This window comes from Acanthochromis polyacanthus, chromosome 3 (assembly GCF_021347895.1).
Source record: "Acanthochromis polyacanthus isolate Apoly-LR-REF ecotype Palm Island chromosome 3, KAUST_Apoly_ChrSc, whole genome shotgun sequence".
NCBI lineage: Eukaryota > Metazoa > Chordata > Actinopteri > Pomacentridae > Acanthochromis > Acanthochromis polyacanthus.
The window spans coordinates 3,243,158-3,269,733 of record NC_067115.1 but is presented as its reverse complement, the minus strand read 5'-3'; the positions used below and the strand labels follow the sequence as shown (position 1 = coordinate 3,269,733).

Sequence of the window (26,576 nt, the reverse complement as noted above, 5' to 3'; positions counted from 1 at the left end):
AGTTTTTGCCATTGCAGCAGTGTGTTGTGTAGCATTGTCGTGTAAAAGCTTGGCAAAGTTGCAAAACCCAGAATCATCAAAATCTGCTCCTTTCCTGCCGTAAATACCTCGTTTGAAGTCCTGGCTTTTCTTTTTAACTCGTTTACTTCACCATGTAGAACATTTGCATAATGTCTGCCTAGTGGCTGCTTTGGCAGGCCCTCAAACAAAGAATGAGCAGTTGTCTCACAGTCTGCCATTATTTTCTGTCTAGTATCACTTCTCTGAGTTGTGCATACTCATCCTCAGAGGTCTGGTTTATCATATGTAACCAGTGTTATCTGACAGACTGGACTTTCCAGGAAAGAGGCCTTGCAGAGACAGGAACTAAAAGAGAGCATTTCAGACAGGATTAAGAGGAGGTGGGGCAGTATAAGAAAGAACAATGTAATTTTTGAGCATTTAAGCATGTCAATTTGTTCTAGTTAATCCATAAATCTAGATATATACCTGTAAATTGATAAAATATGTGTTCCCAGCTGGTGTGGAAATGCTCATGTCAGTTACAAAAGATTCATAAAAGATCTTTTTTTTGCCCTGCAGAACTTGATCCTTGCACCATTTAACTTTATATCAGTACAGAATCTGTACAATTAGAAAATATATACTATTGGTTTGTGGTATAAAATGGAAAGGAGAGGTGACATGCCTTTAGATAGTATTTTATTTGGACTTCAACTAAGGATATTGTTCATTAATTGATTATTGTTGCGAATAACTAAACCACTGAAAAAGAAATTAACCAATATGGCAAAAGCTGTGGGATATGCAAAGCAGAGAATGTATTGTTGACTTGCTCTATCGTCTGGTTGCACTACCAGGTGGAGCCTGTCTCTGTTTCATCAGATGGAGCTACAGGTGTGTTTACTGACCACCCATTAGGGTTTCATAAAGTGAGCCTGCCTCCCTACTGTCTATCTACCTGTAGCAATCATGTTGTTGTACTCTGCAGCAGGAGTCAGGCAGCTATCTGGGGCTCATGCTAACACTAAACTAGGACTTTCAAACCCTAACGCAGGCCAGTGTTTGTCTGCAGAGATGTTTGCAGCGTTCAGGAGGAACAGGAGTTTTTTTGCTTGCAGCAACAGTCAGACTGAAGTGATGAAGTGCATCAGTGTTGCTCTTCTCTCTGAATGTAAGCGCTTTGTAGAGGTGACAGTAAACACTGATAGATGTCCTGGAATGATGAAGTTGCTGCAACAATATTTGTGACCATTTGCTCTGAGCAGCTGTTTCCAGCAGCTGCACTAATGTTGACTGCAGTGAACCAGCCACTATCAGCTATGAGAATGATTTATGGATATAAAAACATATTATATTTGAATGTTAAACTGTTGTGAAGAGATTAGTGATGTTACAGATTATTTACTGTGGAAGATTGCAGCAGCTCGTTTGCAATGTTTAATACTTTGGATTTTGTTGATGGACAATTTTAAATAAAGACATTATTGTTTGCTATTTCAGTTGTAATTAAAGTGATGTGGTATTTACTTTATCTGTTCTACAAATTCCTAATGTAGCTGAGTCTATTTTTGCACAAGCATTAAGTGGATAAACTATTTTTATCAGCACATGGAAAGCATGCAGTGTGTTTCATTCATTTCAGCAGTTGTTTGATAATGCCGCCAATTGTTGTTAATGCAAATTCTATTCATTCTTTATTCTTGTAACGTATTTAGTAACCACCCGCCTGCACCAGACAAGCTGTTTCAGTGCTGCGTCTGTCTACCTCATTAAACCATTTCACATCCAAACAATACACAACATTTTTTAAACGGCAAATGTCTCTGCAAAAATAAAATGTAAAAAAAAAAAAAAAAAGGATTCAGCAACAATAACCAAGTTTTGAATACATTGTGTGATGATTTAAATGTAGCACTTTGCAACACAGCCGCAATTTGTAGGGATTTGATGAGGTTGTTAATTAATAACTCACCTCATTTTAATTTTCTGCAGCATATGGATACATAACACTACATCTGTTTACGTTCTACTTGTGTTTTCATTTCCCCTGCATGTTTATTGCTCGTTTTTATGTTCTCATTGTGTTCATCTCTTCCTCTCCTCGCAGGGATCCTGTTACTCCACTTCAACAACCTAATTTCCCGATGGGTTTCAATAAACTTTTATGTTATCTCACCAATGAGTCGATGATTACTCTGGTGGATGCTGCGATTTAAGAGAGCTCCTTTTGCAGTCTCTATAACTCTCGCTGCTTTTCACGCGTAAATATAATAAGCCTAAAAATAAATAGGACACAGATTAACAGTGTTTTGTATAAAGCATCCTCCTCTGTATTGTAGTCAGAAAATACCCTGAAAGCCAACCTATCCCTCTGATCAACACGGTCTACTTTCACGACCCCCGGAAACTCTCGTCTATGAGCTTTCAGTAGCTTTTGCTAAGGCTTGTGTGCCCTGCTCGCTCACTGGAAATCCACAGGCTGCCAGTCAGTCATATCAGAACTCCTGCACGCTCTATTCTCTCTCCAGCTACACAGTATTGATTCCTCTCAACACTAAGCCTCTGACTAAACCACTGAACTCTCCTTACTCACTCACTCTTTCCTTACTCCTTTATTCCTCTCCAGCCTTTCAGCAGTTTGCTGCTTTACTCTTTCACAACCTCTCACTGGTGCCCCTTTTCTTTCTCTGTCTCTTGCTCCTGCCTGTGATCAGACTTAACGGAATATTTCAGAAGCGAGGTGTGTGAATGCCTTGTGTAACTGTCTTCAAGCTTAGTGCAATAAGTGGGATGAAATATTTCTTCTGGTGTAATTCATGTATGGGATTTACTGTTGTGTGCTTGATTCTGTGAGGGAAAAATGTGTTTCTTTTCATGTTTACTCTTCAAGAATCTAAGTGTGTGTTGATGTTTCTTAATGCATCCTTTTCCTCTCTCCATTTATGACCCCTATTAGCTTCAAACAGCAATTTTTTCTCGCCTTTCCAGACAGTTTCCAGAGTGTATAAATCCTTAAACCCCAGCTTTGTGTTTTAGTGTGCATGGAAAAATAATGATGTAAGCCACAAACCCTCTCTACAAGAATTCATTCAAGTTGTCAATATACTCTGATACACAGCTTAAGAAATAAGTGCTTGTTAATAGGTAATAATTAGGATTAAATCACTATTTCATGCTTGTTTTAATGTCTGACAACAGAAATTCAAAAAATGTGCACATTAGAGTAACTATATTAGAAATGTGGCTGCATTACAACACAGTATTGTTGAAAGAGAGCTGAAGGAAAGTGAACTGAGGTGTATTAAGCTGACACCTAGAAGAGCAACAAGCAGCATCTTCCCAGTCACAGTCAACTGAGTGATTGCAAAGTAGAGAAAACAGTTTTCGATCTCAAACTTTCCTCATTTAACACAGGAATACTATGAGCTTTTTGTCTCACCACATCAGCTGTAATCATCAGTTCTGTTTGTCAAGTGAAAAGAGGGCTTAGCAGATGAGATTTAGAAGAAAAAGAAGCCTGTATTTGTCACGAATACATTTTTGCAACATTGTGAAATGTTGTTTTTGCATATCCCAGTTGAAGTCGGAGTGCAGGGTGAGCCGTGGTACAGTACCTCTGGAGCAGGATGAGTTGAGGCTTCAGGGCCCAACAACGGCAGCACTGGGGTTTGATCTCTGACCTTCTGATCAATAAAGGAGCTCCCTGACTAGGAATCAAACTCGGTCCGCGGTAATGAAAGCGTCAAATCCTAACTGGCATTTTTTTACGTAACAATGGCATTTTAAAGCATTTACAACATAATGTATGATGATTGCTACATTGTAGGAAAGTGTCATTTTAACTCTGAATAGATCTTGATTTGCCCTCCTGCCAACACTCCAATCTTTTTTCTTCTTGCTTCTACAGCCGTGGTTTCCAAAACTTTAACACTATATTTTATTTGGGTAAATGAAGCGTTACAGTTATGAGATGAATCTGTGTTGGAGTTTAATGCCAGCTGGGGCCAAGGTGATTACATTATCAGGTTTTAGTCCATTTATCTGACCCATTCTAGTGAATGCGACACCTCTTGGACCCACTCAGAGGATTTTATCAAATTTGCTTGGGCTCTAGAATGAACTGTGGATGCATGTCAGTTCCATTCTTGTGAACACAATAAATCAGTAATGTCTTACAAATGTTAACTAACGGATGAACTCATTAGGATTTCATGGTCAAAGGCACCTGCGACCTCACAAAACATAAATAAAGAATGCATACAGTAATTATGACAAACTTTCACACAACTGTCATAAAATAAAATGAGAAAATTTTGTCATCTTCTGGAAATTCTGTAGAAAGTAAACTAACAAAACTAAGTGTCCATCAGAGCTACTTATTACAATGTATCATATGTGTGCCTGTATGGTTTACCTGTATACACTTTTCTATGGCTTTTGTCTTTGGAAGAACCTTCAAAAAGTTAAAGGCAAACATACAAAATCACCCTCAATCTTACAGAGAAGTTTTTGTCTTGTAAGACTTGCAGCAGAGGTTCAAAAGGTGGGGGTCGTTGTGGGATTGCGTTGTCAAACTTTACCACTAATGAGGCACTCGAAGACCTCCACAGAATCATTTCATCACTTGTGTGAGCCTGTAGCAGACAATATTAGGCCTCCTGTGCACCCCGAGGCCTCAGGGTCAATCTGGCTTCTGGATACAAACAAGAGTAGATGAGAGATAAACCTTTAACAAAAAATACACTAAAGAATAACATACCTAGCGTCTACAGTTAAATATAATAAACTAGTAAAAAAAGACTTTCACCCCCACTGGTCGACAGAAGCTTACAAACACAAAGCAATCATTCTAGTTTATGCTCATGTATGTTCGTTTTGGTCTGGTTTTTGTGAACCGCTTTATTTGGATAAAATGTTTTCTAAAATTTAATTCTTCCCTCTCTCTCTCTCTCTCTGTTCTGTTTGTCTCGTCCAAGACTGTTGTGTGGCCATGACGAGCGATGAGGAGGAGGACCCCGGCGTTGCAACATCAGCAGCAACGGCACCGTCAGCTGCAGCAACCCCCAGGGTGACGGCGGCCACGTCCAGGGATGATCCCGTCACCACGTCGTCCCCCTGCAGGCCCTCCCCACACCACCGCCCATGTCCCGAGGAAAAGGAGGCGAAAGAGAAGGAGATAGAAGAAGGGATTATTCAAGAAGAGAGGATTGAGAAGGAGGAGGAGGAAGGACAACTGGTGGAGTGCGAGGGGGATGATGAAGATGAGGATGATGAGGATGACGATGGCAGCAGTGATACCAGTGTGTTAGTGGTGCCCTATCCTGAGCTGGTGCCTGTGGTCTTCTTCTGCCTGAAGCAGACGACGTGTCCCCGCAGCTGGTGCATCCGCATGGTCTCCAGCCCATATCCTTTATCCTGTGAATGGTGATAGTGTGAAGTTGTGGATCATCTCCCTGAAAGTCCTTTCATGTCTTAATCAATCATCACTTAATCACTCAGCCTCGCTCCATTTCTGGGCTATAAAGAAACGATTAAGAAAGCTATACGGTTTCTCTCTAAGTTTATTTTCCATTAGTAGGTGATGGATTTAGCCGTGAGCTCACCTAAACCCTGGCTTCTGGATATTTCACCTCACCTGACAAGCTCGCAACAATTCCAAGCTGCGTTTCTGTTTAGGTTCATTCCTCTGAACTTCCCTCCCATGCTGGAGTGTGTGAGGTTGGAGCCCAGTCAAGGTATTTACAAGTATAGATGACATCAAGGGCCAGATGTACTGATGCTTTCGCACCTGTTTATCTGTAGAAAATCTGACACATTTATGCCTCAGAGGTATACTGTATTCACCAAACAGGCGCACCGGGCTGGAGATGGATCATTTTAGCAAGTCGTTGCAAGATGCATATCTGTCCTTTGTGCACACAGATGTTGGTAATGTATTCTAATTTGCACGCATTATCTCCCAGCTCCCAAAAATAGAAGCGCATATAGTGAAAAGGAGACCTAGTAAGTCATGACGAAGACAGAATACAAGTGACTTTTCCTATATTTAGAAGTTCCATGCTGGCATTTAATGCTTGCATTATTCAAGGTGATGACGCTCTTTTCATCCTGACTCTTTAAGAGAACCATCTTTGTGTTTTTGTGTCGTGACTGTGTATTCTGTCAGGCTAGTGTACGCATAAACACACCCAAATTACAGCTATGCTTGTACAAAAACAACAGGAGTGCTCAATTACAATACAAGCAGCACACTGTGTTAGCTGCATGCCCTCAGGTCCAGCAGACGCTACTGATCAAGCTTCTTAAGAGCAGCACTTGCAGTGTGGTGATGTGTGACTCACACAAACTCCCCAAACTTTGTAAAAAGCTGTGTAGTAACACGGCAGACTGATACAAGTGAGAAAGACTGCGTGGAAACACAGCGATATGACTGACTGGTTTAAAGTCTCTGAAGCAGGAAAAAGGGAAACAAGACGAGCAAATAAAGCAAACGTGTGCGGCAGTGAGATGGAGACACAAAACTAAGGATGTAGAGAAGTAGGGAAGAGGAAGAAGAAAGGTAAATGTGGGACAGACGCTAAGGATGGTAGCAGAAAGTAGGTAATTTAAGAGATATAGAGAAGAGAAGCTCTGTAAGTGTGACTGTAAGCTTAGATTTACAGCTATATGTTTGTTTATCTGCATGCATATGAGCATGTGCATGAAACAGTCATGATTTTATTATAATAAAAACAGAAACGGCAGCATCTTCCTTCTTAAGTGCTTAAAATTGAGAGAAATGTGCTCTCACATTGTGCTTCTCACCATCCCATTAAGCACGCATCGCCTCAGCTTCTGGTTGACTCTGACATGAATTTATAAGCAAATAGAGAGAAAGAGGCAAAAAGAAAATAGTGGGAGTGTTGCTTAATAGGCAAACCATTCATTCAGGTCTAAATGAAACGTCTTCCGAAGTTAAATCTCTTAGAAGAGAAGTCAGAGAAAAAACATTTGGCTTTGTCTATGCTTTGATCCGCTCTCTCTCTCTCTCCTGCTGTCTCTCTCCATGTTTCTGGTAGGAGTATTCCAGTCCTGCCTCCTGTGTTACCTTGAAAAGCTCACAAGTGAATTAAGTATAATTTTCTCCACTAGACTAAGCTTTTGTGTCATGCACAGACAGACAGGGGGGAAAAAAAAAACAGCTTCTGTTACCGCTCTGCAGTGTAATTGTGGTGATTACACATGAAAGTCACAGATTTTATGTAAGAGAGCTAAGAATATGACTTCAGCAGATCTGATCCGTCCTCACCGATATGACAGCAACAGATTTATGTAAAGGCAACACTTGCTGCAAAACATTGGGCCTGGCAGGCTTTACGGCCCTGTATTATATGAAATTTTGCAGACTCTAAACTGTGGTAACGTAAAGCTCTCACTGCTAGTTTGGCTGTTTTACTGGAGTATCACTGACCGTGTGCTGTTGTGCAAGCTAGAACTACATGGGAATGTTGATGTAAACATCATAGTGGTTGGAGGTAGGATTTGAGTTAAAGCAGACACTATTACAACATGTTTGAAGATTGCCCTCTATTTTCTGTGTTGGTCAGATTTCCATCACATCTCTGCTAATCAGCCACAGCATTTATACTGACAGGTATAGATAACACTGATCATCTCTAACAACGCATTGTCCTGATGAGAAATCTTGTCTCCTGGCATTCATGTTGATGTTACTTTGGCGTGTACACCCCACCTAGCAGACCAAGCACACCTCCTCTAGGGGGCCTTTCCAAGCAGGACAATGTACAAAGAGCTCAAGACTATCAACTATCCGGTTTAGCTGTGTATGTGTGAGATATAGTGGAATTTGTCCACTTCATGAAGGCTCTGCTCTGCAGTCTACTGCCAGCTTGCTTTACCCCAATAGGTCAGAGTTATTTTGGTGGCATAAAGGGGACAGAGTTCCACACAGTTGGTGGTAATGTTGTGGCTGAATTGTGTATAACTGGATGACTGAACAAATAGAGTGGGAAAGGAATATAATAATTTGCAAAGATGTGCTGACTAGAAGTGTAGTTGTGATACATCACAAACAAGCCTAATAGATTTGTTTCACTGAGAATCCTGTTTAGTTGTCAAGTTTTGGAAGAAAGGACTCAAATTGAACGAATGAAATCCTGACTTTGCTTTACATCTTTAGCTCAGGTAAGGTTCTGTGCACACCAACACCGTCTCCATTCTGTATCTAAAATGAGATATTTCTGATGGACTGCTATAGCCTTGCTGCACAGCTAAAGCAGATTGGATTTACGCTTTGTGTCTGGTTTGCTTCATGAGGTCTTAAAAGGTCTTCTGATTTACTGAATACTAAGAGTTTGCAAGTCTTTGTTTCACACAGCTGCTGGACATCACTTCACCATCTCCCAGCATTCGATCAAATCACTGCAACTGAATGAGAAGAAATCCGAGTGAATATGGGGGTTTGTGGATGTGTAGTTGTGTCGACGTGTGTGTCCGTGTTCCCTCCCTGAAATGAAAGGGCTTGTATTGACCAGGTCCACTTTCTCACATTGTGTGGTCAGACTGAGTGCTGCAGCGGATTGATCTGCAAATGAAGTCCTCTTTGTTTGTGTGGATCACGCCGTCCACTCCTTCGACATGTCCGTGTGTGTGTTAATGTGCTTCATTTTACTCAGTGTCGATATTAGCAAAATTCAAGCCTGTCTCCCAGAAATTAGATTTCCATTTTACTATAGTATCTTTCTTCCGTTTGTGTTTCACTGTGAACTGTAATCGCCAGTCAGATTATGTTCAGGCCTTCTGAGTAAAATTCATGAAGTGCTACTTTTCTAAGCTGATTTTATTTTATTTTTTAGGTATTGGCTGGCTTGTAAGGAGGACGCTTAATTGCATCATCAAAAAACAATTTGGTTAAAGGTTTGGGTAATGAATCGGGTTAAATCTGGGTTTAATGCAGATAAAGTGACTTTACAGACACAATTTGTTGTCAACGTTTTGTCGGAGTTCTGTTATTTTCAGACGGGCCTTTCTTTTATATTTTCCACATCATTAGTATTAGTTATAAAAATATTTTGCTCAAATATATGACCTCTGGGTGCAGTCTTTAGTAATATACTGTATTATAAATCAAAGTGTTCACTGTAATTATTCAGTAACACAGCAGTCAGAGGTGTAAATACTGTTTTTATAGTTGCTTTAGTCTGTTTCTCATAGACTAACTACACGATTAAATGTTAGACTTTTTGAATAGTTATTGCAGTCATTATGTTACAGCTCATTTATTCACAATCAAACAAGATGATATCCTGTCCAGAGATGTACTGTATGTCCACATTGTCTCAGCCGTTTTTAGGCCTTTTTTTTTAGAAACCTCACTTTAAATCACAGCAGCGATGGACTCTAGCATTAATTCTGATAAGTAAATAATAATAAATAAGCTGTGTCACTCAAAGGAAAGGTTGGCTGGAGATCAGATTTGATTGGCTCTTTCATGACACACACTTTCAGGATGAATGGATCTTGTAGCTTGCATGAGTGATTTAGAGAACAAAACTGCAATTTTCACAGTTTAAAATGCCTTTTGGAAATTGGCAGCATGTGTTTTCATACTGAGCATAATGAAGTTTGTAATCACAGCAATGATGGTTAAAACTAATCAACACAAGATGGGAGTCACAAAATCAGTCTTTTTTTTAGCATTACAAGTAGAACTTCTTACTTGCTGGATGTCTTGTATTTAAACATGTAACCAGTTTTCTTTCTTTATTTTTTTCGTTTTAGAGCTGGTCTCCACTAGCTGTAAAAAAAAAAAAAAAAAAGAGCTAGTTGGGAGCAATTGCTGCACTTGTAGTGACATGATTGCGAACTGAAAATTTAACTCTGCAGCTGAGTGACCTGAAGTGACCTGTGAGGAAAATTTGAGTGCACTCGAACAAATCGAGGAGCATAACTTGGAAGAAGGAGTTTCTATTGTAAGACAGGTACAATGGACACACACATAAAAGACTGGGTTGGAGTTGAAAAGCTAATAGAAAGTGTTATCGGGGCTTAAGGAGCTGTGTGATACTGTAGCTGCTGGCTCAGCTCCCCCTTCCTCTGCCTCCCTCTCTGTCTCAATCACTCTTCATCACCTTTTCCCTTCTAGACAGTAAATCATTTGTAGTTTTCATTGTGTTAAATGATTTTGCAGAGGCAGAGAGAGGCTGTCAGTGCGGCAGAGTGGGATAGTTGGCAGCCAACTTAAAAAAGAACGCCTCTGGCAATCCACAGTTATAGACAGATAAAACTTTTGTTGCACTGCACTAATTCCAAATTGCTGTTGGACACATTTTTTCCGTTTACCTCCTGTCTTTCATTTGCACATCACTTCTTTGTTGCTGCCTGTGGCCAGCAGGCTTATTTGTTACTCCTCCGCTCATTTTAGTAGAACTGCCGGGGTCTTTTTCTCTGTCTTTAATCTGCAGTAACACACACCCAAAATGTCTGTTTGTCCTTGTCAGAAAGGAAAGACAAAAGAACCGGTTAGGAATTGTTTTTGATTTTAAGAAAAGATGGAACACTTTTACAGATGACAAATATTGCAGGTTCAATCATCATTTACAGCATATCAGTGAGGCTAGACAAAAGTTTGGAAAAATCTCTAAAAATAATGTAGAGTTTATTACAAACTTGCAATTTTCATGTATTTTTCAATCATAATTTAAGGCATTCAAAGTACATGAGAGCTTCTGTTGATACCTGTACTTAATGAATGTTGATATTTAACAATATTTCTGTCAAAAGTCCATTTCTACAACTTCACTTTTATCAAGTCTATATATCTGAACATACTTTGTCAACACCTACAATGTAATTTTTTCTCTGCTCAGGCGTTAGTTGGATAAATGCACTATAGGAACTTTAATTGCATTTACTCTACAATGTAGCTGCAACAGCAAAACTATGAATAGCCTCACCAAGCGTCACGTCTGGGTGGGTACAAAGCACTAATTATCAAGGCATAATACTGAAATAACATTATTCATTTTCTTCCCTGCTACTGTTAAGATTCTGCATATTTTATCCACTGTTTTTATCCACTGAACTCCAATGACTGTTTCATGTGGAAGAGCTGCTAGTTTTGCTGATCCTGCTGAGTATCAATAGTCAGGCCTGCAGCTTAGTCTTTTAGTATATTATTTAATTTCACCTCACAAATATTGCATGTGCAAGTACACTGCAGATTTGAAATTGCTCGCACTTAATATCAGGGACAACACGGAGATCTTATCTGGGGAAAAATTGATTGAATATTAATTTAATTTATAACATCTAGTTATATTGATCAGCTTCATCAGTCATGGATTGTGATTGCACTGAACTCCCAAAGGAAAACATGCATTTTGTTGTGATAATAATCACAACAAAATGTTTTTTTAAATATATGATTACTGCTACTATCAAACAATGACACAATTCAGACACAATAGCACACTACATTCAACAATATGAGGGTTAATGGATACTTTCATGTAGTAAATGAAATTGTACATAGGTAAGCAAACGGAGTGTTATCTGCAGCTGGTGTAAAGTGGTCATTTATTTAGAATCGCTTTCAACTTTACATTTTAAATTCGCAGAAAGAAAGAAGTACTTGCGTAGTCTCGACCAAAGCTGAAGTCAGGTGAAGGGGGGAGTGTTGCAGTGAAGATCTGCTGGTTGATGTTAGCTGATAGATCCAGAAACAGGACGGGCACCTTAGGCAGGGAATAAAAGCCGGTGAAGGAAAGAAAACCTTGCATTTCAAAGAAGATCTTTAATAGCGAAAGTTTTTGAGCAAAAATTCAGATCAGCTTCTCGCCAATCAAGCGTGTGCTCATCTCTAGTGATGGTATTAGTGTTTATCTCCCTCAATCCATGAGGAATCAGAGGCCAAATCCCTCCAGAACTAACTTTAAGGTCCATCCATCCATTTTCTTCCGCTTATCCGGGGCCGGGTCGCAGAGGCAGCAGGCGAAGCAGGTCGTTCCAGACGTCCCTCCCCCCAGCGACGCTTTCCAGCTCTTCCTGGGTCATCCCGAGGCGTTCCCAGGCAAGACGAGATATATAATCCCTCCAGCGAGTTCTGAGTCTGCCCCGGGGTCTCCTCCCAGACGGACGTGCTCGGAAAACCTCCAAAGGAAGTCTCCCTGGAGGCATCCGAATCAGATGGCCAAACCACCTCAACTGGCTCCTTTCGATGCGAAGGAGCAGCGGCTCTACTCTGAGCTCCCTCCGGATGTCTGAGCTCCTCACCCTATCTCTAAGGCTGAGTCCAGCCATCCTACGGAGGAAGCTCATTTCGGCCGCTTGTATCTGTGATCTTGTTCTTTCGGTCACTACCCAAAGCTCATGACTATAGGTGAGGGTTGGAACGTAGATGGACTGGTAAATCGAGAGCTTTGCTTTACGGCTCAGCTCCCTCTTCACCGCGACTTTAAGGTCATTCCATGAATATAAATATCTAGTTGTTGAACCAATAGCATGGATAAAAATGTGGGGTTCTGACATTAAACATGACAGATCTATTGTTCAGGGTAACTGAAATACTAATAAATGGTTTTACCTTATATAAATTGTCACATTTCATATACACTTTAGCAAACCTCCGATATAACTAAGAATACAAATGTGCACATTGTAATAATGAGAAACCCTCTCTCTACTGTGTATGACAGCAAACACAAAGTCATGTTCTGTTGGCTCATTCTGAATGACTACTTATGATTTGGTTTAAGAAACTTTAAGTCATACATTGTTAAGTTAAACAACACTGGAACTCCATAACTGAGGAGGTTTCACACTTTGAGTCATTATTCCACCTGTCAAAGATTTCCTTTTCTTTTAAAATTCTAGATATTAGAGGAGAAGATCTGGAGGTGAGCTGCAGGTCACTGCAAGATTGGAAACTTTGCGGGCTGCAGCTCACTCGTCGTCTCCAAAAGGACATTAAATTGTCTCTGAGTAGCCCCAAATGGATCCATTTCCAAACTGATGGCCTTGGATTTTGTTGGTGGTTAGTCTGCGATGCGTCATGATTAACCCGTTCATCTGCTCTTCAGCGAGCTACACAAACAATGTATCATCAAATGTTTAATTTAGTATAACAAAACATAAACCGTGTAATTTACAAAGATTTTTGCTGATGTCATGATCACAGGCGTAGCTTTCAGGGGAAAACAAAACAAAGCAAAACAAAACATCTGTATTGTTATCATTGATGCCACAATGACACTAAACAGAACATGAAGATTAAAACACGTTCTGTTTGAGCTAGGTTTTTTTTAAATCAATAAATAGGCATTTTCTCGTTTTCAGTCAGCTTCAGTACTATAGATGAGATGATCCCAAAACACAGATAAGTTATACGTGATATGTTCTAAATGTGCAGACAGTTTTGACTTTGCTGAAGCACACGTTCAGTTGAAAAAGTCTAGGAGTTTATATATTAAATGTAATTATTTGCTTTGTCATTGATGAGACAAGGTGCCACATGCACGCTTAGAGGGGTTTAGGAAATCATGTCTGACTCAGCAGTGACCAAATTAAATGGAAAAAGCTCTGCTGGAGAATAAATATTTGAAATCAGTGTTCGATTGAATCTCATGTTCATGGCCAGACCTTAAGGGCAGTGAATAATTTCTGACTTAGATATTGATTCTCACTGGAATATTACCAAACCTCTCACGGTGACTGATTTGATTTTATGTTATGATCACATTTGTGTTCAGTATTGTTGCCTCTTATCCCACTCATCGGATTAAACTGTTGTTTGAGGGAAAACTCCAATATGTTTCATCTGACCATTCACTTTGTTACAGCGAAGGCCTTCTCTTACTGAATCTAAAAGATACCACAGACCTTCAGTCTTATTAGCGGTGGTTGGGGAGCACTGTACACATAAAATTCAAGCTTACTTAATAAGAGAACCAGAGTAAATGGGGTTAGGAGAATTGCTTCAGTTGGAAGTGAATTTCCAGGTTCCACACAGTATAACATATTCAAACTGAGGTGCCACCAGCAGTCTTACCATCTCGATGAAATTGCCATTTGTTTTTGCTAAATTGTACATTTCCCATGCTGAATCGACGGCAAAGTTGCTCAAGAAAAGAAACGTCAAGGCAAACACGTCATGGTCTGTGGTTTCTGTTCGTACAACAAAGCTGTTTCCATCAGGGAGTCCTGTCGACGTATTCACATCTGCGTGATTCCACTGATGCTGAGCTGAAAGTGGGAACAGAGCTGAGTGCGGAGCTGTGAATATCATGTTAACCAGCTCTCAGTCTCACGGCCCAGTTCATTCACGTAGAGAAGGAATAATCGGAGCGGCATGGGAGAATAGAATAATGGAGATTGTTTCTAAACCCGAGATGTAAAATGTTGCTCTCTGCAGCTAAACCTGCGCTTGTGAGTTTGCAGGACTGAAGAGAGATACGGGGAGAGATGAGGACAAAGAGAGGAGAGAGGAGAAGCTGTGTGAGGAGAAGTAGAGCAACTGGAGTCGATATATATTCCGCTCCAAACCACGTCTGATAGGAAGGGACGGTCAGATTAATAGTTTCCAATTCACTTTCAATCTCCTCTGGACCAACACATGTGGCCCTCTGTGCCACCGGCAGTACCGCACAGACTCACAATCTTTCACACAAACACTCACATTCATAGAGAACTGCAGGTTTGTACACACACACACAGTATGCAAACAGAGCCTGTGTCACTGCTTTTCAGAGGAGCATTTTTAAATTTTAATAGAGTATTTCCTTCCAAAAAATACACAACTGACCTGTTTGTTCATCTGTTTGACTCTCCTGCCCTCTCTGCTCATCTTAAAATGCTGCTCCTAATGATCATCCCCTCGTTAAGCCTCCGTGTCATGTGATGAGGATGAGAAGTGTGCCACTGATAGTTTTGTGTCTGCTGAATGGTTCGGTGATTAGCAGTTTACCTCCAAACCAAGCTGACCTCTGAAGAATGTAATGAGCCGTTTGGACAAGACGTCGACACTAAAATTATACGAGCTTCGAGTGTAGCATACATACATCAAGATAATTACACTTTAATTCATGGACGTCTGCGTAGAGGGGCGGGTGATATGCATCGGGGTGTGTAATGGATATTCGTTCACATTGACTGTTTCCATATGCCCTGCATCAAGAAAATGAGAATCTGCTGAATTTAATGCAATTTGACAGTTTGGGGATAGCTGTGAAATATCCTCCGGGTGACGTGATTGGACGATGATTGCATTAATGCAGCTAAACTGGACCGCCTTGTGCAAGATGCTCAACAAAATTGATATAATCGTCAAGTTAATTTCCTGGCAGCGGCTGCAGGTGTTGCTTTTAATGATGTCTAAGGGTATGTTTTATTTTTCTGAACAGCATTTGGCTTGTGGAACATCCAAAAAGAACCTTATATCAAATGTATGTTATGGTTTGGGGTTGAAAATGTATGAAATTAGAAGCTGGGATGGAGGTTTCTACAAATTATGGTTTGCACAGGAGAAAAAAATAGAAGCTCTGGATTTGAACCTGCTGGCTAGCTGAGGCCTCACTGTGTGGAGCTTCATGTTCTGTCTGTGCATGTGTGTTCTCCAGGTGCTCCAACTTCCTCCCACAGTCCAGTGCACGGAGGGTTAAGTGGTGATTCTAAATTGGCTGTAGATGTGCATGGTCTGTTGGTCTCTTTTTGCCAACCTGTCCAGGCTGCCTCTTGCCCAGTGTCAGCTGGGATAGACTCCAGCCATGCATGACTCTCTCCAGGATAAAATAGCTAATGGACTGATAATCTGAGAGAGCAACTGCCTCATTGGACACGCTGGTGTTTTGGTAAATTAACACCCAGGCAACATTTTTATGGGTTTGGGTGATAAATAGATGGTTTCTTTCATCTTCGTTTAGTTTACATAGACCTGCAAAGCTGTCTGAGAATGTCATTTCTGTCTAAATGGATAAACCTGACAAGACCTGACTGCCTGGCATGCTACTCGTGACATGTGCTTTGCTGCTGCTCTTGGCATAAACCTGTCCGCCCTCCATCTGCTTTGCTTTGATTTTGGTTTTGTTGAATCTTGGAGGACCTTAATTTTGAACTCGCATTGAAGTGTTGAGAATGGAACGGGCTGTAGCGAACACGCCTAGGGTTGGTTGAAAGCTCGCATGGATATTGCATTTGCTCTTTCGGGTGTGTTTTTATTTCATTTTTTTTTTTCCTTTTGGACCTGACAATGGTTGCTTGATGCTCTGGCCTACGCAATATGTTCTAAGGTTTGGAAATGTTGGCTCCTCTGGTTAACCACAACACACTTTATTTATATAAATCTTTTCAGAGCCAGAACTGCAGCCTTTCCTGTAATGTTTCCTGTTGGTTGTGATTGGGGTTTCCATTCCCTGCACTATACTGGTGGATTTTCATTCACAGTCACAAAAATACTCCACACAGGAGTACCGTAAATGTGAGTTTATGGTTGAGTAAACGGTATATTTTCTACTTGTCAGTGCATCGGTCTCCCTCTCTCTCCAGAGTCCCAACTGTGAGCTCCGTGGATCACAGTCATCCAAATGTGAAATTTGGTGAATGACGTGTATCATTATTCTGCTGATATTTTCAATTACACCTAACCTCAAGCCAGAAACATTTATTGTCTGAAGTTATATAGACAACATTAGTTAACCTGCTCTTTGCAGAGACTTTGAATGATGTGTTGCTGCCACATCCCAACAATCAAACTGTTAAGATTCCCAAATGGACACTGCAATAGTGGCCCAAAACTAGAAACCCCTTTGATTGATCAAAATAAAGACAAGGGAGTTGACACGTTTACTGGTGGCTGAGTCATGTGCAAAAAATGGATTCTAGCTTACTTTCTGGCCATATAAATATAATAAAAATCTAATTGCTGGAATTCTTTTCTTTTACTCAGACTGAGGCTTGATTAAGATCATAATGCGGTTATTTTGCTATCGTAACGCAAAGGGGAAAAAATGTACGACAGAATTGTTAAGAGCGTGTCAACATTTGCAAGTAGCTATCAGCTTGGCTTTAAATATAGCACATTAAATAGGCTAAATGTGAGTTAAGTCATACATCATACAAATTCCAACAATTCCCTTTTTTTTATCTTGTTTATCGATCACAATGGTGTCCACCATGCACATATTTGTTTCTACCCCTGGCTGTTCTAACGGTTTGGGAATGGAATTAGCATGATGGGTTATTCTTCATATCAGTGCTACTGTAATTGTGATCTCTCAGAATTTTCACACTTAACAATCTTGTCCTAGAACTGCTTTTAATCCTCCCAACATCTTTAGCACAGAAGGACTGCTGATTGAAGTCGCTGCAGAGAATCATCTACTGTACGAAACAAACGCTACTGCAAAATGTAGGCTAAATTCTTCTCAAAACGTTATCACTTATGCAATAATGTCTCCTGAAAAAACATATTACTTTCCTTTAGTTACAATTCATTCGTCTACTGTGAAAAACAGACGCGCATTTGTCATCCTTTGTTTTTGGTACCATTAAATTTTCATACATTTGAAGTGAAAAAAAAATGTGTGTCAAAATTTCATCAACACCAAATGTGACTTGTCTTTCTCTATTTGCCATTATTGCCTAAACAAACACTATATTATCGAGAAATATTCTAGATCTTATGCAGCCAAACACATTTTTTAGCTCTTAAAAGCATTGCAAACTTCCTCAGTTCTTTCTTATTGCATACTGAAAAATGCTCACATGTGCTATTTTCTCCCACACTTTCTCTACAATGTGACTCTGACTGCACATCAGTCATTTTCTTTACCACTAGTGTAGCTTCATGTTGTATGATAACACAAGTAATGATAATCATACAACATCTTATTTTTAACTGATGTCTTGTATCCGTGACTTTTAGTTTTATCTTGCTTTATGAAGGATAGCATTTAGGATCAGCGGCAGGGCACATGAGGAAATCTGCTCACTCGGGAGGTTGAGGATTAATCTGCAGGCTGAGAATATCACTCGGCTATATGTTATACGCTAACCATGTCACTGTGAAGTGTGCAGGTCGGTGCTTCCACCTATAGAAAAAGATACAGCTTGTGCATGTGTTGCCAGAGGGAATAGAACTGACAGCCTGTCTCCCTGTGTGGAACACTGCTGTCTTTTAAGTGGACATGCTGCATGGATGAAGAATAAACTTATCGATGAAGACATGTTGGAACGGACAGTGCTGAAGCTGCCAACAGCTGTGATGGAAAAGCAAGATACTCTCTCTGTTGACCCCTTTGTGTTTCCTCCAGTTTTCATCCTGTTTCTTGTGCCACTCACCTTTTTTTTTCTTCTTTTTATACTCCCTCATCCTCTTGCTGGTGTGCCATGTGTCTCTTTGGCTCTCCTTCTCCCAGCCATGGTGCTTATGCTAATGCTCGTATTAATTATTATGCTAATGTGACTGGTAATCACTGTGTTAATGTCACTGTACGTATCTGTCAAACTGGTGGAGAGGCTGCACACAAGGACCTGTCCTCTCCTGTCCCCTCCTGTTCCTCTGTTCTTCCACTCCCTTCTCATGTTTTTATTCAGTTTTTAAGAGTCTTTTTTGTTTGTACACTTAAAGTTTTATTTCTTACATTACTTTAATCTTTTGTTTTCTATGAATATATTTGCCCGGAACGTTTGCCGCTCCCATTTTCCTTTTCTCTGTCTTCCAAAGGACTGTTAAATGCTGCCACTCCCACTACTTTCCCTTTTTCTATTGCTGTTGTTTTCAATTTTACCACTGCAAAACAGAAACAACACTGTTAAAGCTGTTCACAAGCTAAAATTGCAGCTACAATCGTCCTCATTCAAGCCAAAATGTGCCTCTTTTACCACCTGACTGCTGTAGAGAATACGTTTACTCGTCTTTACGTCACATCTCTCTCCTGTTTGTTCGTTCCTCATTGTTTCCACATCTCCCCTCTCCTTCTGCTCCGACTCTCCTCACCTTGAAATGTTTGTTGCCACGTGTCGATAGAGCGCTGTGATGCAGACAGGAATGTGGCACCCACAAGGAAATGTGAGGACGATTCTGATTCATTCTTTTACGTTTACTTGTGCATGTGTGACGGGGAGAATAAGAGCGTGCATGTGTGCCGGCAAATGCACTCATACAAGTTCATACATCTTTTTTTTTTTAATTTTATGTGCCTATTGAGCAGAGAGTGTGTGCGAAAAGATAATCCTCACTAATTTACATTTATTAAAGCATTTACTTATTTTATCTATAATCAGCACAAAATATACGGATTTTCATCAAGATATTTTATTGAATTTATTCCAAAATTCTGCTGCTGCATAATAGGGATGGCCACTACAATTTGCTGTAGAGAACTTTTCATTTTGAAGAGCACTGCTTTGAAATAGCTTAAAATGACAGGAAACAAAGAGAAGGGTAAAAAATGCAAATGAGCCTTGTTATTTTGCACTTGAGTTATTTATGCATGAAATAACTTTTAAAAGCTGCTGCATAAGGAACATTTACAAACTAGTTTTCACAGAGTTTAGAATTTTTCCCAAATGTCTAAATACCACAGCCAGATGACGGTCACTGTTGTCGTTTATTACAACAGAGTACATAAATATGCACGTGAAACAAGGTTAAAAATATACACTACCAGTCAAAAGTTTGGACACAGCTTCTCATTTAATGTTTTTTCTTCATTTTCATGACTACTTACATTGTAGATTCTCACTGAAGGCATCAAAACTATGAATGAGCACAGATGGAATTATGTGGTAAAGAAAAAGTGTGAAATAAGTCAAAACATGTTTTATATTTTAGACCCTTCAAAATAGACGCCCTTAGCTTTGATTCCTGCTCTGCACACTCTTGGCATTCTCTCGATGAGCTTCATGAGGTCCTGAAGGAGTTCCCAGAGATGCTGAGCACTTGTTGGTCAGCATCTCTGGGAATGGCTGTGTGCTGAGCAGCTAATGTGGTGTTTTTTCACTGCAGTTTTCAGACGGTTTATCTGTCAGCACAGCAGCTTGACCTCTTTTGTACCATGCATATTCTATTAGTGTCTGTAAATAAATATTTGTGTCTCTTTTCAGCCTGGATGGCTACTGAATCTCACCCAGATCTCTTTGTGTTCAGAATTAATTGTTGTTATTACTGTTAATGTCTGTTTCATTATTTTAACTTGCCAGAGATTAAGTTTAAATGCATCTGCACACTCATCTTTCTACGCCCACTCTTTTTCTATGAGACAGCTGTTTCTCAGTCTGTCTGTGTCTCCCCCACTTAGTGTTTGTTTGTGTGCATGAGTGTCAGATAAATGGCTGTTATTAAGCGTGCCATCAAACTGCACTACTATTTTGTTTAATTGTAGTCACTATATAAACATTCCACAGTCATGATAGTCTGGACTTATGTTGAATCGTGTAAAACCAACAAAAGTCACATTTAATAGGACCAGATACAGAATTTAACCAATGACAAATTAAACTTAGACCTGTGTACTCTCTGGTGTAATAATATATTAATCCATGCAGGACTTGCATGCACAGGGCCTCTTATTTTTTTATATTGCCCCAAAACTGGGAAGCTTTTATCCTCATCAATACATGATTTTTGCTTTATGTTGTCAAATATTTTTAAATTTAAACTCCAAATAACTACAGAAAAATGCACATTGTGGAAACTTGTCTGAAAATATATATTTTTAAAAATCGTTAGAACTCTTAAAAATTCAGTCTGATAAAAATGAATGTGTCATAAAATAATCATTTTCTCTGACAAATCTAATAACAGGTACTCTGAGCCAATTTATACGTCACTGACAGATGTGTATTTTTAGGACAGAATTGCTCTTAAAAATAAAAATTACCAAATTAAAAGTAACAATTTCTCTCCTAAACGCTCGAAACCTTCATGCAACATATTCCACACCAGCTATTATCATAGTTTTGGCAGATTCTATTTCACTGAACGGACAGTTTGTTCTTTGGCAGAAGCTCCCGCTCGTTAGAATGGTCAACCTTTTTGTAGTTAACCATTCTGTTACATCCATAAGTCTCACTTAGTTCGAGGCAGCAGTGGCGATGACGCGGACAAATGAGATGGCTTAATAAAATGTGTGAGGGCCGCGGAACAGAGCGAAAGTACTTTTTAGTTTAATGAACTTGATTTTCAGCAGTGTGAGTGGAGGGCAGCTTCTGCAGGAGTGGGCAAAAGAGAGAGCGACAGAGAAATAGAGATATAAAAATTAATTTGGTAGCCCAGCACACGACTGTTCTTTAACCATTAATAAACCTAAAGCTATGTTCCTTGCAATGGCAGGTACTGTAAAAATCTGTACTTTTATCAAAAATCACTGCCAGTATAGTTATATGCAGTATTTTCTAAGAAGAGATGGGATGCCAACAAGTTGCAAAATCCCTCCTGAACTGCGATTAATAAATAAAGAACGGGGACATTTTGGTCAAGTTATGAAATAATAGTTGTAGCTATTGTATGTGACAGATCTTATTTTTCATACACCTCTTGATCTAAACACTGAAGGCCCTGTGTCAAAACCGTAATGCTGATAAGCTTGAATTATTAATGTGAAACGGATGAAAGTTGGAAAATTGGTAGAATGCACTACAATCCACTAGAGAGTTTTCCATTTGCTGGGAATACAGACACATTCAAAGAGATCACAGGAGAAGATATAACAGTCAGAGTTGTTACTGTTGGAGCAGGTTTTACAGGCCTGGATGTCAGAACACTGTCAATCAAATGTTTTTTTTCATATTCACACACACCAGTTTTCACGTCTCAGTCATTGGAGAGCAGCGCTGCATGACGACGTGGACAAACCCAAGACAGAGAACATAAAGAAGAGATCAGAGTTTGGCTGATGTTGTTTTAGTTGATAGCAGTTTATTTTAGACCCTCCAGAAAAACGCGATTATGCGATCGCATGAATTCCCGCATTAATCACCAAAATGCCGCTGATTATGCGGGGGTCAATTATTTCCCAAAAGGCCGCATAATCCCCGCAAAACAGCGCATAATTCCCGCAAGAATCTCACATTTCCACGAGAAAAAAGAGAAATATGCGGGTCCCGCTTGATTTCACAATTGCCGCATGAAATGAGAAAACTATAACCAATATAAATGGAGTTGTGAGTTTTTATGTGACGCCCGGCCTGACGTCATCAGTTCGCGCATTCACACACACACACTAGAAGCACGAGCTGATGTGGAGCGCGGTCACAGTGTTGCCAATTTAGCGACTTTCTCGCTAAGTCTATCAACTTTCCAAAGCGTCCTAGCCACCTTTTTTTTTTTTTTTTTTTTTTTTTTTTTTTTGTCAAAAGCGACTATCCACAAATCTAGCGACTTTTTCTGCCGTTTTGGAGACAGACAGGAAAACTCGGATCATTCTGCAGCTACTGTCCTCAACAAGCAGCAGGTGCTGCTGTAAGCTTCTCCCCCTCCCAAAGCACAGGCTGTCCCAGTGTCTGATTAGAGGACTCCTCCCTCCGCAGCCAGACAGCTGGTGAGTCGCGCATCTTTTTGCATATTTCACAACTATTCGCATTCTTTGCAGCTTTCCGCAATTTCCCCGGATAAAATGGCATAAAAACCCCACATATTTATTCGCATAATCAAGGATTGTAGCCTGCATAATCAAGGATTTTTGTCCGCGTTTTTCTGGAGGGTCTATTATTTAAGTATGCCACTATCTACCCTTTTAACATCTACATGAAGCACCTTACATTTTTGCCAGATAATGTTGCCTTTGGACCTTCTATTGCAAAAATCAATCTTTCCCCCTCAAAACTTCACCTGCAGGTCATTTGCTCCCTTCATGCCAAAGCCACCCCTGGAAACCTCTGCGCCTGAGGGTGTGACAGAGCTCGGCCCATATTCCGTTTCATCATTTATTTTTCCCGGCTTAAAATTTCATTGACCCCATCAGATTTAAGGTCCTCTGAGGTGAAGCCTCGCACATTGAATGCTCGTTGAATCCTGAATTCAATCTGTAATATTTTAGGGCCATTTGTTAAGAGGAGATGATTAATAATTCTGTAGTAACATCAGTTCCTTGTGACGGTATACAGATGATATCGATTGAAGATGGATGGATGTGGTTTGGCTGTACTAAAAAAAGTTGACAGCGATTGTCTTAAAAAGAGATTTAAAAGAAAGGACTGACTCAGCCCGCTGCATTTCCTTGGGTGGGAGATTCCACAGCCTCAGGGCTTTCATTTCAAAAGCTCTGTCCCCTTTAGCCAAGCGTCTAGAACAGACAGAAGGCCCCTATCTGAGGATCTCAAAGGGCAAGAAGGGTTATACGGGGATAAATGAAATGAGATATGCTGAAGGGTGAGACCATGTAGTGTCTTGTAAGTAATATGTTGCCTTAGTTTCCTCTTGAGGTTCTTCAACTGAGTGTCTCCTCTTCTGTTGTGATGGACATTTAGTATGGAAATAAGCTCTGAATGAAGAACTGCAATTATAGCAGTACTGTGGACATTACTGGCAGTGTAAAGTTTATATAGCATTCACTAAACCAATAAAAAAACACAAAGGAGTAGATATCATAGATGAAATCTATGCATGTAGATCAAATCTACAAATGATTTTTCTAAGAGACAAGATCTTGCAGCTGACTAATGAGTAAGCCACTGCCGTCTGTTTGTGTATAACAAACTGTATAAAAATGTGTAATGAGCTAGTATTGGGATGGTAAGCTGTCCTTTGTTTCCCCATTCAGACATTTCTAGTTTCGAGCTAACAGCAGTGGTTAGCTTTTGGCGATGTCATTGCAAAGAGGCCACAATGTCGTATTTTAAAATGCAAATTAGAGCTAACACTGGACAACAACCAGCCCTCAACCAATCAGTCTTACGATACCATATAAACTACATAAAATTTGTCATCAACAACAAATACTTAAGTACACATGCAATGGGTTGTCCACAAAGTGAGCCATCAGATTTTTGCCATGATCTCATTTGTCTGTGAAAATGTGATCTTGCTGCAAATTTGCAAGAATGTTGTCAAAGACTGAGTATAACTGTCTACCAGAGACCACTTCTAGAAGTCTAGCCCTACTGGCAAACGGTGGTGGCAGCCCACAGCTGAGCGTGTTGGCCAGCAGTAGCAAACTTGCCACTATTGGCAGAATGTTGCTGGAAGGCAAACTTGTGGCAACATTTTTTGGAAAAAAACAACTTCTGTGCCACAAGTTTTTGTCTGTTTGTTTTCTCTGTGAACATTTTGCTTTTGTAAGAGTCACTGTGTTTGGCATGACTGCTAGCATCTGTCTCAGGTGTTTCCTGAGAAATAGACTTCACATTTCCCAGCGCAGACCATGTGAAGCTTTATTGCCTTGGAGCTTCCTCCTGTTGCAGTGTTTCATTTAAAATGCAAGCTTTAATGTAGTGTTGATCAGTTCTCATTTGACCAGCCCAGTTCCAAACAACATTAATCACAATGTAGCAGGAAGCAGAACAAGTCTCGGGGATAGTCTTGTGAATCCTAATTGTACTCACTGCTGGTTCTGCTGTTTATTCAGGTTGAACAAGTCAACATCAAACTTTAGCTTTAAGCAGTTACATCACACAGAGGTATTGATTCACAGATTTAATTTCTCGCTCTTCCCTGCGTGGTATATCCTCTTTGCATTTACTCCCCCCTGTTGCAGACAGCTCCGTGCTGTTGATGTCATGTATTGCTGCTCTGCTTTCATGCTGGTTACTGCCAATATGTATTACTGTCAGCATGGCATCGCCCACTGAGCCTGCAGGTGCTGAACTAACACACATGGCTCCTGTAGAGAGCTGGTTAGAGGGTGTGCATCACCAGGGTATGTGTGTGAGGAGGTGAGGGGTCACGCAAGGTGAGCAGAGGCCTTCAAAGAACCACAGACCCACTAATTAGCACAGCAGGGTCTGTACGTACGGTCGGATGTGTGTGTGGGTATCAGCATCACAAGCATCACCTCTTTTGTTTTCCCCCAGTTTCCTCCCTCCTCCGTCCTTTCATCCCTCGCTGTCTGTCCGGCTGTTCTCAGAGAATCAAAGTGATATGGAGCTTTTTTCTATTCACCTGAAGACTTGTTTAATGTACATTACACTGTTTTTATGTGCACTGATTTCAGTTTAGTTTTTAGGTTGTTTCATCTCAGAGTTCAACTAAATTGCAGCATATGCAGCACTAGTTAAACACATTCAAAAGGTATGAAAAACAGACAAAACACAGTCTTGAATCAATCCTCATTTTGTGATCTCATTGCTAATAAGTGACCACATCAGGTAAAGAAAGAGCAAGTGAGATTATTCACCTCATTTTTCAACCCTCATGTAGTAAGCAGTACGCTGACATTTTGGAAATCTTTAAATTTTATTAATTTTGCAATATCAAGGCCAGGTGAATCACATAAACTGATCTTTTTTTAAAAATCTCCTCTCCTGGTATATAGTTTCTTTCATGTTGAGTACAGCATCCCCACTGATCCTGGAGCTTCAGATACCCCATGCGCTTGTATAACCGCATTACAGAATGATGGATTGAAACAGTTTGAGTATTGTAGAATTGGGAAAGTGTGATTTGTTTAAAGGTCGCTGAGAAAATGACCCTACTTCTCACTTGATCTGATGAGTTTATGGTCTCAAACAGTAAATTCAAGCGTTTTTAAACACAGAATGATGCTAATTTTGGAAACTACGGCTCCATTTTAACAGGTTGCGCCCTCGAATTCTCTGTCAGATCCACCCTTGGTTAAGGAAGGACAACAGACTGGTGAAAGTTCAGCATTGAGTATCTGAACTCAGGAGTTCATCTAAATATGTTGTCATCATCACATTCTAATTTGCTATCATTATATGCAGTAAAATCCTCCTACTGCAGTCTGTCTTACAGGAGTGCAACATGTGAACAGTACAGTAAATAAAGGAATGCTATTTGGTCAGCTCTACCTCAGTTAATAGCATTTTATGAAAATATGCCTCAATTATACATGACTTGACTGAAACATTGCTTGTTTTTGAACAAAGGGCATGGGGTAAATGTCAAATATATACATTTTTTTGTCCCATTATGGGAATTTTTAAGGTGACTATATAGAGCTTAAAATGCATTTCACACTTGAATAGTACAGGAGTGTTAATATAGTTCACTGGGAAACACAGAGGAAGTCATTTAGAGAGTGCCTGCAATATGTAGAGCAAAAAAAAAAGAAAAGACGAGTATAGGCACCATTATATTTTCCTCCAAGCATATTTAGCTAACAGTAACTATGGACAAGAATATGATTGAAAAAGAAGGCAGCACGATTTGAACATTTCCTCTCAGAAACGACAGAACAATGCAGAGCACATAGTGAAGTGCACATGAGGACAAAAAGGTCTTCAAGCTACACACGTTTGATTAATTGCAGAAAACTAACAGGAAGAGCTCTTTATCTGTAAGACGTGCTTGGCAATTTTATGAAAAAGATATTTTTAGGTAATATATTGCTGATGAGCTTCCAGATAAACAAAAAAATGAGAGACCGAGACAGGCTCAAATGAAGCCATTCTCCCAAGTT

General features: G+C 40.0%; 1 protein-coding gene across 1 annotated transcript in view; it reads left to right on the top strand.

Annotated features, from left to right (window-relative positions):
* Positions 1-26,576, top strand: part of LOC110951180 (voltage-dependent T-type calcium channel subunit alpha-1I-like) — a 285,257-nt gene that overhangs the window by 72,037 nt on the left and 186,644 nt on the right. Inside the window, exon 2 of the mRNA XM_051945256.1 lies at positions 4,980-5,408. Within this exon, the coding sequence (XP_051801216.1) occupies positions 4,994-5,408 (415 nt within the window). The 5' untranslated portion in view covers positions 4,980-4,993. The remainder of the gene's footprint in view (positions 1-4,979; positions 5,409-26,576) is intronic.